At 40.7% G+C, this 19321-nt stretch overlaps 1 protein-coding gene across 1 annotated transcript in view; it reads right to left on the bottom strand.

Moving 5' to 3' along the window:
- Window positions 1-16774, bottom strand: part of ergic53 (protein ERGIC-53) — a 202836-nt gene extending 186062 nt beyond the window's left edge. The window contains exons 1-3 of the mRNA XM_067147234.2: window positions 16588-16774; window positions 16295-16351; window positions 16114-16211 (exon numbers count right to left, since the gene is read on the bottom strand). Coding sequence (XP_067003335.1) covers window positions 16114-16211; window positions 16295-16351; window positions 16588-16753 — 321 coding nt within the window. The 5' untranslated portion in view covers window positions 16754-16774. The remainder of the gene's footprint in view (window positions 1-16113; window positions 16212-16294; window positions 16352-16587) is intronic.
- Window positions 16775-19321: the final 2547 nt, after the last annotated feature.

Genomic DNA, 19321 nt, shown 5'->3' with positions numbered 1-19321 from the left:
GTTATTGAAAGAAATTGTGTTTATAGGTTTTTTCAACTTTCATTTTTTTTATTTTATTTTAATATTCTAGGTTTGCAACACTTCTGTCTCATTCCGCCAGTTTTGAATCTGGCCAATGAAAATTTTCTGTAAGTTATTTTCAGCCTATCGCAGGCTTCTTGTCCGGTTTTGTGTGTAACTTTTGGGTTCAGCCAATAAAAATGAGACGGTGTGTCCAGATTAGTCCAGAATCCTCTCGAACCTTCCCTGAGGGTATATAAATTGCGGCTTTTTAAGTTTCCTTATTTCTTTTGATCATCGTCTTTCTGAGTGTGTGTGTTAAGGCAGGAGGCGGGGCGCTTGTTTCTTCGGCCGGCAGAACATCTATCAGGTAATGGCCATGTAAATTCTATCTTTCTTGCTGTCTCCGCAAATTTATCCGAGGAAAAGGTCCAAAATTTTAACTATGTAACAAACTATTCTAAAATGTAAATTTTCTTTCGACTTATGTAAAATTTCATAAAGTCAACTGTAAATCGGGGATAGAGAGTAAGTTACCCTCTCGAGCTCCCCCTGATCTTGGTTTTTTGTGACTACGATTTCGTGACTGTTTTCTTTCCTGTAATGTATTAAATTTATTTCCATGCGAGTCACCTGAGTAGCTTGGGACTGGCCCCTGTTTCATCGGGCCCAGAGCCCTGTTAGGTTTTTAATATTTCATTATCTAGGAGCACAAGTGTACGCCTCCATGCTGTTTGTGTTTGGGCCAGTCATTTAAACTGTTCTTATTCCGCAAAGGCCCAGTAGGTTGGGTGCTAGATACCCCTGTGTAAAACTATTTCCATTTGTAAATCGTGCCTTGTGAGGCCAGAGAGTGTAAGATTTTGATGTAATGTTGCTTTGAGTAGGTTGTAAGAAATCGAGAGCATGTAAGCTCTTTTCAAAGTTTTGTAATAGTGAGGGGTGCCTCTCGAAGGCTAAATACTGTAACTTCTGGAGCAAGTGCTCTTAAATCGGGATATTTCCGTCCCTGTCTAACCATTGTGCTTTTGTAAGTTTTGTAAACTGGATCCGGTCTCTCTGAATATGTAAACTAAGGGCTTGAAGCACCAAAGCTGTAAAAAATTCACTAATCTGGGATTTTCTAAGTCTTGTTTCAAGATTGCTAACTGTACCTGTCATGTTATGTTCACTCAGTGAAGACATTTGTTAAGTTTGATATTCTAAAAGAAATATAACCTTTTAAAGTTTTAATTCAATTCTTGATATTGTAGTTAGACCCATTCAAGCCCGCACCTTCTTTCATCTCTCTGCGTTCCACAGATAACCCCGGAACAATGATAATGTATGTAATGTACATATGTAATCGCAAAATAAAACTACAATACTTTGAAATAATAATAATAATATTATTAATTACAATAATAATAGTTTTAGTCCCACAAACTAAATTTGTATGGTTTTTGCGGATGTTGAGGTTCCGGAATTTTGTTCCGCATTAGTTCTTTTACATGCCAGGAAATCTACTAACACGAGAGTGACTTATTTGAGCACCTCCAAATACCACCCCTCCCCTGCGAACCATGTGACCTTGCCACGGTGGGGAGGCTTGCGTGTCTCAATGAAGCAGATAGCCGAGCCGCAGGTGCAACCGTGTCAGATTGGTATCTGCTGAGACATCAGACTAACAAACGGTTCATTGAAAGGGGGGGTAGCGGCCTTTCGGAAAATGCAAGGGCAGCAGTCTAGAGGTGATTGACTGATATGGCCTTGTAATAATACTCAACATGTCTTAGCCGAGTTGATACTGCTATAAGGCTGAAAGCAACAGGAAACTACAGCTTTTTTTTCTGCTAGTGGCTTTACGTAGCACCGACACAGATAGGTCTTATGTCGACGATGGGACAGGGAAGGGCTAGGAGTGGGAAGGAAGCAGCCGTGGCCTTAATTAAGGTACAACCCCAACATTTGCCTGGTGTGAAAATGGGAAACCACAGAAAATTTTTAGGGCTGCTGACAGTGGGGTTTGAACCTAGTACCTCCCAAATACTGGATACTGGCCGCACTTAAGCGACTGCAGCTATCGAGCTCGGTAAACTACAGCCGTAACTAACTCCCGAGGACATGCAGTTCTCTCTGTATGAATGATGTACTGATGATGGCTTCATCCCGGGTAAAATATTCTGGAGGTAAACTAGTCTCCCATTTGGATCTCTTGCTACACGAGAGCGGGCAATCATCAGGAAGATGGATACCGACATTCTGCGAGTCGGTGCGTGGAATGTTAGAACTCCTTGTGGTAGGTTAGAGAATCTGAAAAAGGGAGATGGATAGACTAAGGTTAGATGTAGTTTGAATAAGTGAACATTCCTGCCGTGCCTGTTAACACGTGATTTAGAGGGAATCATCACACTAGTCATTTCTATTCGTCATGGAACGAGTGTAAGGAGTATGGTGAAAAGTTAGCAATCTCTGATAACATGCCTGGAATACTGATAACTTGAATACATAGATGTTATACAAAAAATGATGCAATGTCAATACACAAGGTAGCGGCCATGGTCTTTATTAGGATGCAACACCAGCATTTATCTGGTGTTAAAAAATGAGAAACAATGGAAAGCCATCTTTAGGACTGTGATGATTGGTATTGAATCCATCAGAAGCTTACAACTATAGATCCATGGCATACATCCAACTCGTTAAGTAACATCCCTTCAATTGCAACAGATTTTTAGAGATGCTATGGTGTCTAAATTTTATCCTGCAGGAATGAATCTATTTTCTTGGGAACAGAAGACTGACAACAATATTGTTAATGTCCACTGACTGCTGTCAGAACCTATCCCTCAACCTCCATCCAGATATCCTATGGTGAACTGTACTGTCAATAGTGCCAAATACTGGCAATGCTCTCTGTACAAGTTAAGCTTGCCCGTGGCAGTGGGAAGCTGCAGCAGTTCCATTCCCTCACTCACCTAACCAGTAGCGTAGCCAGGATTTCTGTTTGGGGGAGAGACATTAAGGTAGTCCTTCATCCAGAATTTTATTTTGATAGGTGTCCAAACTTCCAGAGTTTGGGTGGAATAGAATACCTGAAAAGGAAATGAATGTCCTTGGATCCAAGTAAGAGAGGTGGGTGGATTAGTGCAGATTCCGGAAGCTAATAGTTATCTTCTTCCTCTGCTTTTCCCACAAATGTGGGGTCGCGGGTGCGAACTGTGTTACACATATGGATTTGGCCCTGTTTTACGGCCGGATGCCCTTCCCGACGCCAACCCTATATAGAAGGATGTAATCAATGCTGTGTGTTTCTTTGGTGGTTGGTAGTGTAGTATGTTGTCTGAATATGAAGAGGAAAGTGTACGGACAAACACCCAGTCCCCGAGCCAGAAGAATTAATCAGACCCGATTAAAATCCCCGACCCAACCGGGAATCGAACCTGGGACCCTTTGAACCGAAGGCCTCAACACTGATCATTCAGGCAATTATTATTTACAAAATGCTTAATAAAAGCACATTAGTTAAAACTACTGGGGTGTCTGGACTCCTTGGACGACAACACCCCCTCCCCCCCCCCCCCCCCACGCCAACCTCTGTTACTCCCATCCCAACATAACTGCAGCATTTCATATATTCCGAGTACAAGTGAAATGAATGCAAGAATAAACAATTTGAGTAAAGATGCAATATTATGGTTTAGAATAAATACGGCAATTTTATTATAATAATGGCCATGTGATAAGCTATAAAGAAGTGACATTTTATACAAATAATGTGGCAAAGAAATACACAAACACACACACACGTCAAATACTGTAAAGGTTTCTCGCCCTTCTTGTCCATGGCTAGATGATGAAACCAAGAGAATGATGGCCCACCGTGATTCGTTATTTCAACATTATAAACAAACTCTAGATGACACAGACTTTGAATCTTACTGCATCTTAAGAAATCACACAAAGCAGTTAATCAGAAATAAAAAATATACATACTGTATTTCCAGAATTTAGCTAACAACTTAAATTCTAAGCACGCATGGGACCAACTTAGAGCTCTGTGAATAGGAAAACATCAACAGAGACAAACAATTCCTGACATTGCACTTGAGGAATAAATATTCAACCTACCCCAATTAACTGCACCGACTCACTACCCTCCCCACCAGCCAATCCACCGTTCACATTTCACAGTGTCACAGAAAATCAGGTTAAAAAGGCTTTGTATTCAATTAAATCAAAGGCTACATGTGTAGATGATATTCCCAGTAATTTCATATATAAAATTATGGGTGCAGTCATGCCTACACTGATGCACATACTAAACTACTGTTTACTAAACGGACCTTTTCCTACTGTCTGGAAAACAGCCAATATTATACCGGTACCCAAGAGTTTAGACCCACAATCACCCTCTGACTATCGCCCTGTGTCCCTACTCCCTGCGCTTTCTAAAGCCTTTGAACGTTTTGTATACGAGCAGTTCTGGAATACCTAAATAAAAATGTTCTTTTGGACCCTTTGAAATCTGGATTTAAGAAGGAGTACCGCGACAGCACTTTTGAAGGTTACTGAAGACATTAGAAACGCTATGGACAAATAACTGCACACTATACTCTTCTCACTTCTTTACTTCAGCAGCGCCTGTGACACTATAGAAATTCCGACTATGATAAAGAAAATGTAACTGCTAAATTTCGACCTGGCTGGGCTTAGGTTTTTTAGTTCTTATTTGCGTAACCGTCAACAGCGTGTAACATTAAATGACAAGGCCTCTAAATGGAAAATGAAAGTGGTGCCCCACAGGGCAGTATTCTAAGGCCCTTACTTTTCTGTATTTATATCAATGACATACCATCTGTGACCTCTATGCTGATGATCTTCAAATATGGAAAATTCTAAATTCCGATGGAGGGAATTAGATATTTTTCACCAATAGAGCATGTCAAAAACATATCAGATGTAAGGCTTTTCAGGCGTTTGCTCTATTAACCAGCGTTTTGTCTTAGGTCTGACACTACACTCGTCAGAGTGGGCAATTCCATTGTGGAGATTTATCTCCCGTATGCAGTTATCAGACTGTGCCTCTTATATAGACTTCTGATAAGCTCACCTGCATACACCCAGTGTCAGTGGGTAGGGTCTGACACATCCCACTCTGACGAGTCTAGTGTCAGACCTAAGACGAAACGCTAGTTAATAGAGCAAACGCCTGAAAAGCCTTACATCTGATATGATCTTCAAATATATCGAAACTGCAAGACAAGATATTAACAATGACCTCCGACGACTCAGCATATATGCACAACGAAATTCTCTTATACTACACTCCACAAAAGCTAAGGCAATCATAATTGGATCACGAAAATTATTGAGCTGCTCAAACAATGTCGCAATCCTGCCTATCCCACTGAATGGTAAAATTATTCCCTACAGTAAAATGGTTAAAAATCTCGGCATAATTATGAAACACTTGATTAGTCTGATCACACGAAAGAAATACGTAAAAAGATTTTTGGAGTGCTTCACCCTCTAAAACAGCAGAGGGAAGTATTTCTATTTGAGCTAAAGGCCAAACTAATACAGACACTCATTCTCCCTACTCTTGATTAATGTGACGTCCTTTTAGTTGACATGACGAGAGAAGAAACACTTAAACTTCAACGAGCACTGAATTCCTGCCTGTGATTTATTTACAATATTGGGTACGATGTTCATATCACCCCATACTATCAGGCTGTCTCATGACTGAAGCCTGATAAACGTCGGCAGGTACACACTTTAACGATAGTGTTTAGAGAGTTAGCTGAAAGTCAGTCAATGCATCATCATTTCACAACTTAATACACGTTCTAGAATCTTTATTTCTATTTATTTCTATTCCTCTGCACCGCACAAATAAAATGAATAGATCATTTGTGGTGACCGGCGCCAGATTATGGAATTCCCTGCCAGCTCAGGTCAGAGAAACTAGCTCTTTACCAAGATTTAAGGTCACCTGCCGAGACTACTGCTGAGGACAGTTGATTGAATAGTTGAAGTATGAATGTGTGCGTGCCTGAGGATTAGTCATTTTTAAGAGTTTTTAATATTAATGAGTTTTTATATTAATTTAGTTAGTAATTTATTTAAATTTATTTTCAATTCTATTAATTTATGTATGTTTAACTATTTTAAGTATCTCAGTATTTTATTTAACATTCTGATTAGTATGCGGTTTAGTGTACGACAGGGTCTCGAACACTAACTTCGCTACTGTAAAAAAGGCACTAATAAATAAATAAATAAATAAATAAACAAAAATAATTATAGAATGTAAGGGTTATGGGTATAGATATTTTGTTAGTTTGTAAAGAAAAATACACGTCACAACATATTGTACCCGTCCAAATGGTATTTTATTGGATTTAGAGAGGTTGGTTTAATTTTCGTAATGTAATACGGGTCTACGCGTGAGCAAGCACCAGCTGATTACTGTGCAGTTCCGCTGCGGACGAGAGAGAGATGGGTCAGGCGATCAAGGTCACCGCACGTCATAGGGTTTACGTCACCTAGCAAGCCGGAAGCCAAGGGGAGTGACATTCCAGAAAGATCTGCTCCAAATTTGCCACATAAGAGGCTTCTGATAAGTTCACCTGCATACACCCCAGCATCAGTGGGTAGGGTCTGACACATCCCACTCTGATGAGTCTAGTGTCAGACCTAAGACGAAATGCTGGTTAATAGAGCAAACGCCTGAAAAGCCAACATCTAATTTTTGATCTGATTTTAGAACGAATCACGTCGCAGAATAGCTGACGACCAATGAAAATTAGTGAAGCTGCTGGATGGTCGGAGAATTATTCTAGAAAGATGGCGAACAGTGTGGTTCCAGAAGAGAGACAGCAAACTGTACAGTTTTAGAAGAGACATCGAACAGCACAGTTCCAGTAGAGAAAGCGAACAAGTGTGGTTTTAACTGAGTACAATCTAGTACTGCACGACGATTATGATATTTAAGAGTGCTAATTTAATTTTCCGTGTCGACGACTCAGCCTAGTGCGATATATTATTGCCGCACATTTTCCTGGGTGGAACTTTCCAAACCACGGACAGTCAGAACACATTACGTCAAGTGTTGCCGCAGAAATTTGTGGAATGTTCTAGTATGAATCACGAGGGAAGAGCATCACTGAAATAGAATCTTCGAGAACAAACCTGGCCAAGGAACATCACTTTATCAGTAATACAGTGGATTATTCGAGATTCCGACAACTCAACGATGTGTTATAAACTGATAAATGAGCTCAAGATTTGAAGCTTTTAGTAGGGTTGAACCAAAGTGTACATCATTGCGCCAGTTAAGTACTGTAAGACACACTGTTAATCTACAACGAGTGTGGATCAAATTTTAATAATAAATTTTAGTTTCAGCAACACCAACGAAGACCAGCCGCCATCATGAAGCGACCAAGAAGGAAATCCTGGGGAACTCTAAAACACCCCTGGAGTGATTCTACGCTATTTGACTTTACAAGAATCCTGATGTGTTAAGCCAACGTGTGTGAACCAGCACAATGAATTTGTTCATCTACAATCCACCATAATCCGGAGGAGGAACCGACATCTACAGCTACATTCAAGACGCCGGAGATTTACATCGGAATAATAAGTACTCGTCACATTTTCTTCTCATTCAGTAGATTGCTAGTTGGATTGTATTCATATTTAATGAAATGTAGATTAGTTAGATATGTAGTATTTAAGTAGTGGTGGTGGTGGTGGTGGTAGAGTAGTCATAGTAGTTTCATTTTGTGCATTTCTTGGAATATTGCTGTGTTGGTTCAGTGATTGATGACCCCAGTTCTTAGTGAATTTCATGAGGTTCGAGTAATTAAGGTCTTCCAAATGAACTGCGGGGGAATGAAGGCTAAAAATCATGACGATAAGGATATCATTTATTGGATTATGTTAAAACAATAATAAAATCGAAGCTTTGATAATGATTTGTGAAGTAAGACTAATCTTAGAAAGGAAGGTGATAGCTGTGGACAGTAGGCAGCTCATCAAGATGCGTTTAGGAGTAACAATCAGGGATATAATAATAATAGTAATGAGTCGGAACAATTTAAACTGGTTGTTGAGAATTAAACGTGAGCGATGATTGTGATGATAAAATTTTATGATGATATTAGACAACATGGTGACCGCTAGGGTACATGTTAGTCGTGAGTATATTGTGATTTATGCTGATATTTAATTATTCAGGGAATAATAATAAATATTCGCTGAACAACTTATATTATGTAAAGTATGACTATAATTGTTTTATCTTTCCCTGAGGTTACGAGTGCATTCTTCGATGTATCCCTAAATGATGGTGGTAATGATTATTTCTTAGATTTTTTTTATTCATCATATTTTTGTCATTCATCACAGGTCATGATGAGTCATTGCTATTATCTGCAAATAATGCGAGGGTCTTCAACCTAATTCTGAAGGGAGACATAATAATAGAATAATAATTATACTGGCTGGTACACCTCTACACCGCACATTTGAATTTTCCGCCTTAAAGTACTCCTCTACAGGAGAACCACTGAACTTAAAACTGGACCTACTTAAACCTTTGCTCTGAAGATGTCACTGTGTGAATTTCGACTTGTTTTTGTTTTCTATTTATCAAGAAGTTTGGACATTCTCTCATAGATGTCTCTACTAAAAAACTATGATCATGCACCCTGGTGCGAAGTGAGGGAACTTTCTTGAAGATATTTTGTACTCATAAGTTTTCTTATTACTAAATTTCGTTCTTTCATTTGTGGGTTGGCAATATTAATCTTTTTTTTCTGCCAGTTTTGAAGTTGGCCAATCAATTATTTCTGTAATTAATTTTCAGCCAATCCCATATGCCTTCTTCGATTATGTGTGTAACTGTGTACTATAGCCAATAAAAGCCTGTGGGTGTGTCTTACTTATTCATGAAAGGTCTCGAATCTTCCCCGAGGGTATAAAAACTGCTAATTTTCTTGTCTCTGGGCCATTTCATCAACATCTAACTTAGTGTATGGACGTGTAGCAGGAGGCGGGAAGCGCCTCTTTCTTCAGGCAGCAGTTCTTCAGTAAGGTAATGGCCGCTTAACATCGTTATTTTCTGCTAGCTCACCAGTTTAACCCGCGGGGAAGGTCCGAAACCTTTACCATGTAACCCATCTCTATAAACATGTAAATTTCTTCCAGTTTATGTAAAAACTGCATATATCTGTAACTGTAAATCGGGGATAGAGAGTGCTTTACCCTCTCGAGCTCCCCTTCATTTTGTCTCGAGGTGACTACGTTTTGGTAACTGATTTTCTACTCTTCCTTAATGTGTTAAATTTATTCATTATACGAGTCACTTCCATAGTTTGGGAATAGCCCCTGTTTCATCGGCCTAGTGCCTCTTAGGTTTTTTGCTACTTGCTTTACGTCGCACCGACACAGATAGGTCTTACGGCGACGATGGGACAAGGAAGGGTTAGGAGTTGAAAGGAAACGGCCGTGGCCTTACTTAAGGTACAGCCGCTTGGTGTGAAAATGGGAAACCACGGAAAACCATTTTCAGGGCTGCCGACAGTGGGATTCGAACCTACTCTCCCGAATACTGGATACCTATGGGAATCAACATCTATATCATCTGATGGCCAAGCAGGCATCAATTTTTGATAATGAGACAAAGTCTCTCTTAGTGTATTGGCACTGCCGGTAGCTACAATTAGCCTACGCAGTGGCCTCCATGGTATGCACTATCCAGCGTCTTGGTAGGTGTGCTAGGTACCAACTGATGAGCCCAGCCTAGCACATGGGGGCGAAACGCTGGCAACAAGAATGAGTTAGCTGGAAAATTTATGATGTCCAATAAGGGACCATTTATATTGGTATTATAAATTTACTCATTCGGAACAAATATTTCAGATTCCCTATGGGAATCAACATCTATATCATACTGGATACTGGCCGCACTTAAGCAACTGCAGCTATCGAGCTCGGTACCTCTTAGGTTTTAAGAAGTTTCATGTAGGAGTGCAAATTCACGTCTCCATTCATTTTTGCATTTTGGGCCATTTACTTAACCTATTATTTTTCTACTAAGGCCCAGTAGGCTGGATACAAGATACCCCTGTTTCATTTTGTGTAAGTCGTGCCTTGATGGCAATTTAGGGTAAGGCCTGGTATTGCCTTTAACGGGCTTGGAAAACTGAGAGCGGATCAGCTCTTTAAAGTATTGGAAATGTGCCTCTAGGAGGCTTGACATTGCTGGGCGGGAGCAAGTGATCCATGTTATTAGGGGATTTCTGCCCTTTGGTAAATATGTGTTTGTGAGCTGAGACATTGTAAAACTTGGGGCTTGAAGCCCAGATTGTAAAAATTGTCTCTAAATCTTGGCTTTTCCTGGTCTTGTACCTGAGTGTCGGTTATTTGTTGACTTGTGAAATTCTATGTGAAAATTGTTAAGTTTTGCTATTTTCGAAAATATAACCTTTAATGAAATTTTAATTCATATCCCGGCACCTTCTTTCACCTCTGTTGTTCCACAGAAACTTCGACAATATGATAAAATCTGCTGATAAATATTTGGGGGAGATTGTGTTATTGTGTGACAGGTTATCCATGTGTTTCAATAAGTGTAAATTCTTTTAGTGATTCTTCTTATGTGATTTATTGTCCACTGGAATGTTAGTTTACGTTGATTACGCGTTTCGCTACGCGACACTATCTATCCACAGTGTATTAGCCAGTAAATAATCATTTAATGTGGTTTATAAAAGGAATACAATCTAACGTAATCTATGAAGGAGGGGAAGTTTGCCAAAGAATTTCCAATGGTATTGTAAAGAATTTTCATGTAAGATCAAGAGGATTTTCTTACGATAATGTTCAGAGATTTTCCAAGTATTTTGTACGCGGATTTTCTGAGAATTGGAAAAAAAAAATAAAGGTAAAAATATTACTGAATTCTTTAAAACGAGATGAAGGAAATTTCTAGAAAAATATAAATAATTGATATTTTCAGAAAAAGGACATGGTAATTTAATGAGAATTAATTGATGGGAATTTACCCAAAACTTATAGGAAGAGGTAGAGAAATTTGTAAAAATTTATCCCACAAGGGAATATGGTAAAATTTCATGATCTAATGTAGCACTATGGGTCATAACGACATTGTCGCTAACATTATGATTGGTTCAATGTTACAGTTACATAAATTGAGGATTTGACCTAGAGTATGACTTCGGATGGTGTTTAATTGAAGACAGGTTGAATCAAATGGAACCCATGAGCATGCTGTGGACTTATATTCATGTTGCAAACCAGAAGCAGTCGATTTGAGCTATATTTATGTAAATAGTTTTTTATTCCTTTTTCTTATGCACTATCGACTGTTTTATATTTTAATAAATGTTATTGTTATTTTGTTCCAATTTTTTTTTTTTTCATGTTATGTCACCTATCCCGTTACCTATGGCCCTGCAAATATAAATAATTCTGAAGGTCTGTCCCGAAACAGTCAAGTTGGCCCTGCGAACGTTCCACCCTTTGGGACTCTCGCTCCGCCGACTGAGCGACCCCGGAGAAGGGGACAATATGCTAGGTAGGGTTTACTTTATCCTATTAATTTCGCTCGTGGTTAGAGCCGCGCAGCTGCGAGCTTGCATCTGGGAGATAGTGGATTCGAACCCCACTGTCGACAGCCCTGGAAATGGTTTCCCATTTTCACACCAAGCAAATGCTGGGGCTGTACCTCAATTAAGGCTTCGGCTGCTTCCTTCCCACTCCTAGGCCTTTCCTATCCCACCATCGCCATAAGACCTATCTGTATCGGTGTGACGTAAAGCAAACTGTTAATTAGTTTCCCTCGCAAGTCTGGGATAGAGAATATAATAGTATACAGTTACAGTATATCTCATTTTTATTAACATGCCAGAAACCAAGTACATGGCGCTGTTGCCATTTCAACACCGTTTTAAGGGCCACCGACCCAAGCCAGGATTTGAACCTGCCAACTTGGACTCAGGACAGCAACTCAATCAACTGAGCCACATGAAAAGGAGGCGTCTGTGATTATTGTTTTAAATAGATGCTGTTAGTATTTTTACAAAGGTTTTATGAGGAGCATTTATTAAGGCATACGTTTTCCAACTGTCCTAAATGCACGAGACCGGGCAGAAGAACTAGCTGGAAGCTAAAGAGCCTTTCAGGGGTGTCGTTTCCTTCTCTGTTAACTTTTACAAACCAAACTCCATGGCATAACAGACCCAAAGGGCCATCGCCTACCAAGCGACCACTGTTCAGCCCGAAGGGCTGCAGATTACAAGGTGTCATGTGGTCAGCACGACAAATCCTCTCCGCCATCATTCTTGGCTTTCTAGAACAGGGCTGCCATCTCAGTGTCAGATAGCTCCTCAATTATAAGCACGTGATCTGAATGTATCTCAAACCAGCACTCAGATCAAGGTAAAAATCCCTCACCTGGCAGGGAATCGAACCCGGGGCCTCTGGTAAGAGGCAGGCAAACTATCCCTACACCGCGGGGCCGGCTGGTTACTTTTAGGTCTCCTTATTTTAGAATTTGACTTAAGGCATTCTGCATTTGATTCCCGGCACTGACAGAGTTAAGAAAGGCATGGGATGGGGAAGATACAGCCTTGTCTGTGGGTGCAGTAGAGTTGGCCTCGAGTCTCCTGTAATCGAAATATCGACGACCTTCACAGGGCGTAGTACCAAAGTGGTTCCTTCTTTTTAAGAAGACAAATTAAATGAAGATTCTACTTCCTCACAAACGAAAAACTATATCAATTTTACAAACAGTTTCAATACTGCAGCCGGTTTATATTAAGAGTACAGAAGCTATGATTGTGCATGGTTACAAAACAATAAATATCTACTGAAAATCCGTCACTGCACTCTGTAGGACTGGCTTTCTTTTCATATCCACCGAGCAAGTTGGCCGTGCGGTTAAGGGCGCACAGCTGTGCACTTGCACCCGGGAGATAGTGCGTTTGAACCTCACTGTCGGCAGCTCCAAAGATGGTTTTCCGTGGTTTCCCATTTTCACACCAGGCAAATGCTGGGGCTGTACCTTAATTAAGGCCACGGCTGCTTCCTTCCCACTCCTAGCCCTTTCCATTCCCATCATCGCCATAAGACCTATGGTGCAACGTAAAGCAAATTCCAACTAAAAATAAAAAATCTTTTCACAACCCCTTCCAAGGAAAAGTTGTACCCATGGTACTGGCTTGGACTTATACCCTACCCACCAAAATTATTTTGTGGGTACGCCACTGTATCCACTCACCATTTAAGGCACAATGTATGCCCAAAGAATGGTTGGATACTCAAAATACACCACCACCAACGATGCAGTTATGGCTCAAAAGTACTGAAGAAAGATAAGGGACGGGATCTAGAGTTTTAAGTAGAATCCAAATCAACAGAACGCAAATTTCCATTTTAAAAAATATTTCATGCATCGAATGCGATTCAAGCCTCGGCTGTCTTGATGAGAAGACAGAACCATTGGAACTGTTATCACGCCCGCTAATTTCAAAATAGTTACCCGCACTTTTGATGGTGCCATTTGAGGTTCCAATCAATCCCCAGGCATTTGACAAAATATATAGGCCTACCTATAGAACTTAGGCACGCATCCGCGATCTGTCATGCTACTGTTAGAATAAAAAACTTTTTCATAACTTACCGAGGATGCACATAGTTTTGGCTTCTTAGTGACAACACGGTCCATCTTCAAGAAACGTTACTTATATGGCACAAAATGAGGAAATAACGTGTAGCTCACAATTCTGGCACAGTCTTCCCAACGCTGCAACTTAAACACAGCACATCCCTCAACCACTGTACAACCTCAGGATTGCTAGAGCATTGTTGTTTCCTGAAACTGGTGTGCAAAAGCTGACAATGTTGTAAGCTTGCAACTGTTTCTGGCAGGTGGCCCCTGTTACCTTGGTGGTCACATTCTGGACCCCTACTGAGTAATCCCTTGCTAATTGCCCTTTTCACCATCTCTTGACATTTGCCAACACATGGTTACATTCCCAATACTGAGGCCTCTATAGGGAAATATCCCCGCGCAACACAATCCTAAGCATTTTCCTTTTGCTAGTGGCTTTACGTGGCACGGGCACAGATAGGTCTTATGGCGACGATGGGATAGGAAAGGCCTAGGAGTTGGAAGAAAGCAGCCGTGGCCTTAATTAGGGTACAGCCCCAGCATTTGCCTGGTGTGAACATGGGAAACCACGGAAAACATCTTTAGGGCTACCGACATTGGGATTCAAACCCACTATCTCCCAGATGCAAGCTCACAGCCATGCACCTCTAACCTCAGGGTCAAATCGCCTGGTAAGTGTTTTCCTTTCATTCAATAAGTACAAATATAGAGAATTATGTATGGTCCTACTGAGCCTTGCTAGTAGATTACTTGTCGCTACAGTAATTTAACATTTCGGCGTAAGTTCTTAAGTTGTTTGTACCGTATGTAAAACAACGGCTGATCCTCGCTCTAGTTTTAGGAAACATTTTGGGGGGGGTCCTAGCCCCCCTCCCCCCCCCCCCCCCCCCACCTGCCAGTGCACCTCACTGCTGCCAGCTCTCACACATGCCACCTTTTCAGTCACCTGTTTCAGCATCTTCAGGAAGGTACTCCAAAGGTCACACTGATTTCCCCATATTCTGAATAGATCCATGTGATATCACACAAAGATTTAAATTATTTGCCAGAAGGTATTAAATCCAAAGTTGCACTGCCACTAAATATATGAGAAGTTGAATACATAGATATTATAGCCTGGAGAAAATTATGCTCATCTAGCCCAGCAACTGCTCCAATACTGGTATGTAAATGTATTCAGTTTAGCTTCCATTCTACAACAGGCTAATTTAAATTCATCCACTGAAAAATAATTTACATGAAGCAGAGGCAGTATAATAGCATTTAAAACATACAAAAACGAAACAAACAAAAAATCCATTCATTAAAACTGCTGAAAAACTAACAAAAGCTGCTGCAGAAGGGCCACAATCCACTGCACAGAGCCATAAGCTAACTGCTGAGAAAACCAGAACTAAAAGAGTGATGTTACAAACTGTAGCCAATGAAGTGATAAATTATGAACCAAGTCAAATAGCACCAAACCTGTATGATATATAAAACTAATAACATTATTACTGTATAACTACTTTTACAGTTTTTAAAGATGCCAAAGTACGGAATTTAGTCCCGCGAGAGTTCTTTTAATTGCCGGTAGATCTACCAACACAGAACTGAGCCCCTTCAAATACCACCAGACTGAGCCAGGGTTGAATTTGCCAGTGTGGATTCAGAAAACCAGGGCCTTAACCATCTGAGCCACTCATCCTGGCGATATACAGTAACTACCCTCTCTAGCAGGCATGGCAACTGTGAAGCAATTAATATGAGAGCAATGATGAAGGCAACATACATTTTATGTTTCCCAGTGTAGCAGAACCTAAACAGTCACTACTACGAGTAACTGTGTCACTAACAGGCATCCTGACTAATCACTATCGGTAAATTGAGGTCGACACGTGATCTAAACAAACTCCAATTAAAATCCTGCCGTGGGTACGGAGGTTTGCAATTCAACGGCGGCTACTTATCACTAACAGTAATCACCCAGTGTTATTAGGACTGGAAAAAACACAACTTTTTCGAACACACTGAATTTGGTGTGTTGAATATTCACCAAGACAGTAGACATGAGAAAAACAGCACTCCCAAGCACCACGTTGAGTGGAGGAGAAGAGTGAGAGAGCGAGAGAGAGAGAGAGAGAGAGAGAAGGAAGTAAGTAAGGGCATGGACTTATGTCAATACTAACCACAGCTGTTCAGTGATTAAAGCGTTAAGCCAGCACTTGAAGTTTGCTAAGACTACCTGCCTGCCTGTACATTGTGGTTATGCAATGAACAACAAAACAGTTTAAAATATATTATAAAGGAACTGTATCACAAGAATAACAGGAACAAAGCTTCATGACAGAACAAACCAATCAAAAAAGAAAGAAAAAAAGAAGCAAAGAAAAAAGAACAGGTGGTAAATATTATGAATCGACTCACTATATTATGAATGTACTCACTAAGCCATCGGCTCCAATTCTTCCACGTCCGGTAACACGGAAAACAATATCAGCTTCCCACCAATCGAAATTTGTTTTAGATTTTGTCCATATAGCACCTAGAACACCAATTCCCAGTTACAGAAGAAAATAAAACTTACACTCGAACTGTTACAATTGCTACTGCGATAAATTCCAATACCTTTTTGGCTTTTCAATGACGGTGCTATCCTTACGTTTTCAGCACTTGCAATAGCATCTAGAAAAACAGAAACAGTGTAAAATTGCAAACAATTACAGTTATACAGGTTACCAACATAGTATAACGATCCTGACTGAAGAATGTAGAAACATCTGCCTCTACAACTTACGTACTACACCACAAAAACACTCGATAATTCAATTTTGCAATTTATACATCATATTTCGAAAACCATCTGGTAACATGAGAGTACCAGTGCGTGTACAGCTGTTCTCGATGCAACATTGACTTACTTCCTCCATATTCCCAGAACGGGACAGTGCCATCTTTTTGTGCCAAGTAGGGAGGCTTGAAACTGTATTTATACTCGAATCTTCTGAATGGAGAACTGCTAAAAACTTCATTTAAGTTGACCACAATAAATGCCGCTATGCAAAGCCACCTCACCTCAGCCGCCATGTTTACAGAAAGCCGACAAGACAAGTGCCAACGAGACTTGTTGGGATCTCATTGGCTGACTCGGGCTCGCATTCCAGTACCTCCTGTCAAACTTTCGATAACAGATATCGATTAGCTTCCGACTTCAATATTCAGGCCTTTTTACCTTTTTTTTTCTTTTTTTTTTTTCTTTCTTAATCTGCTTACCCTTCAGGGTTGGTTTTTCCTCGGACTCAGCGAGGGATCCCACCTCTACCGCCTCAAGGGCCTTTCCTGGAGCTTCAGACTCTTCAGGGATAGACAAGGAAGAGGGAAGGAAGCGGCCGTGGCATTAAGTTAGGTACCATTCCGGCATTTGCATGAAGGAGAAGTGGGAAACCACGGAAAACCACTTCCAGGATGGCTGAGGTGGAAATCGATCCCACCCCTACTCAGTTGACCCGTTCCAGCTCTCGTACAACTTTTCAAATTTCGTGGCAGAGCCGGGAATCGAACTCGGGCCTCTGGGGGTGGCAGCTGATCACATCATTAGACTGTAGGTAATACTGGAACGCTGACTGTATGGGAGCGAAGTGTGGCTTCCTGGGCGACTAGCTGTACGGCATGGAGGCATGACTGACGTATACGTACATGCGACAAGACACAGGAATCTTAGCGAATTTTAAACATTTAGGCGGAATGTCTCTTGCAGATTTCACCTGATTTGAGGTGAAATATATTTTCAGAGGATTACTAGCAATTTGAAACTGAAAATGGCTAGGAATATTAGATAAAATTAAAATATATTCTAGGCTTGCATTATTCTCAAAAATTTTTTCGTTAAGAGCTCACAAGAGAGTAAATGCGGATACCTACACTAAAAAATGTACCAAACCCCTGGTGCAACAGCCTCGAAGGGCCAGGGCCTACGAAGCGACCGCTGCTCAGCCCTAAGGCCTGCAGATTAGGTGCTGTCGTGGGGTCAGCACGACGAATTTTCTCGGCCGTTATTCTTGGCTTTCGAGAGCGATAACTACACTAGAAAGGCAATAAAGTAGACGCCATACAAGCGAAACATATGCATAAAAAGTGATAGCTTAGTGAGTTTACACGAGAAATATCTGCGAATGGTGGTCAATTAAAAATACAATGTAATCAGGTTTTAAACCATATTTATTATCAGGACAAAGGCAGCACACACATGCGTGTGTATATATACATACACAATACACAACATCACATTGGAATATACACTTAATAAACAAAATATACACGTTACAAAATAATCAGTCGCCCTTATCTGCATTTAGGGCACCAACCCAGTTGGCAGATTGCTATCAGTTTTTTTTTGAAACGATTTCAAAGAAACTGAAAATGTATTGAATATCTCCCAATTTGTTCGGGTCGTGTTTTTCCTTCTCACAGCTATAACCCACTTTTTTTTATATTTCCGGACGTTTCCACGGAAATCAGCAATTGAAGTTATAAATTATGTAATAACAACATCATTCTGATTCGTTGCCTACGAGATACACAAGGCCGGGAAATACAGCACACTAGAATCGTCCTCGAGATATTTCCGGCAAGTGCCGCTAGAGTTCTCTTCACTGATCTGCCTCGCCCGCTCATTGCAACAAGTTCGAAAATGAAAAACTATAAAAATTCATAAAAACTAGTAATTTCAGAAGGCAGCAAACAGATATGAGATCAAAGATAGACCGAGAGTAATTGTTTGCTTTTTTTTCTACAACGTATTTCTTACAATATGCTTAAACGAAATAAGTAATTCACGAAAGAAGCAGAGAAATCTGATAGCGAGTTTATCACTTCTTACCGATTACTTTAAGTGTGCCTCAGAATATCCAATAAGCGGATCGAGATTGCGGTCATAAATAACTTTGGGTTTAATCACCCTTTCACCAATTATCAGCGATCCAATCTTTTCCTCCGCACATCTGATATTTTGACATTCGTATTGAAGCCGCTGTTTGGTGAGCGATGTTATGACCGTTACGCAAATATTTAGCATCGTTTCACCGTATTTTCCTTTTTTTTCTTCCCGTAAAATTAAATTTGTGTTCGCCTCTGTGGTGTAGTGGTTAGTGTGATTAGCTGTGACACCCGGAGGTCCGTGTTCGATTTCCGGCCCAGCCACGAAATTTGAAAAGTGGTACGAGGACTGGAACGGGGTCCACTCAGCCTCGGGAGGTCAACTGAGCAGAGGTGGGTTCGATTCCCACCTCAGCCATCCTCGAAGTGGTTTTCCGTGGTTTCCCACATCTCCTCCAGTCAAATGCTGGGATGGTACCTAACTTAAGGCCACGGCCGCTTCCTTACCTCATCCCTGTCTGTCCTTTCCAATCTTTCCATCCCTCCACAAGGCGCCTGTTCAGCGTAGCAGACGAGGCTACCTGGGCGAGTTACTGGTCATCCTCCCCAGTTGTATCCCCCGATCCAGAGTCTGAAATTCCAGGACACTGCCCTTGAGGCGGTAGAGGTGGGATCCCTCGCTGAGCCCGAGGAAAAACGACTCTGGAGGGTAAACGGATGAAGAAAGAAGAAATTCGTTCTAACAGGAATAAAGCTCCTAAATGACCAATTTTAACATGC

The sequence above is a fragment of the Anabrus simplex genome, chromosome 5 (assembly GCF_040414725.1).
Source record: "Anabrus simplex isolate iqAnaSimp1 chromosome 5, ASM4041472v1, whole genome shotgun sequence".
NCBI classification, from domain to species: Eukaryota; Metazoa; Arthropoda; class Insecta; order Orthoptera; family Tettigoniidae; genus Anabrus; species Anabrus simplex.
The sequence above is the reverse complement of the archived record's forward strand: the minus strand, read 5'-3'. Positions and strand labels throughout refer to the sequence as shown.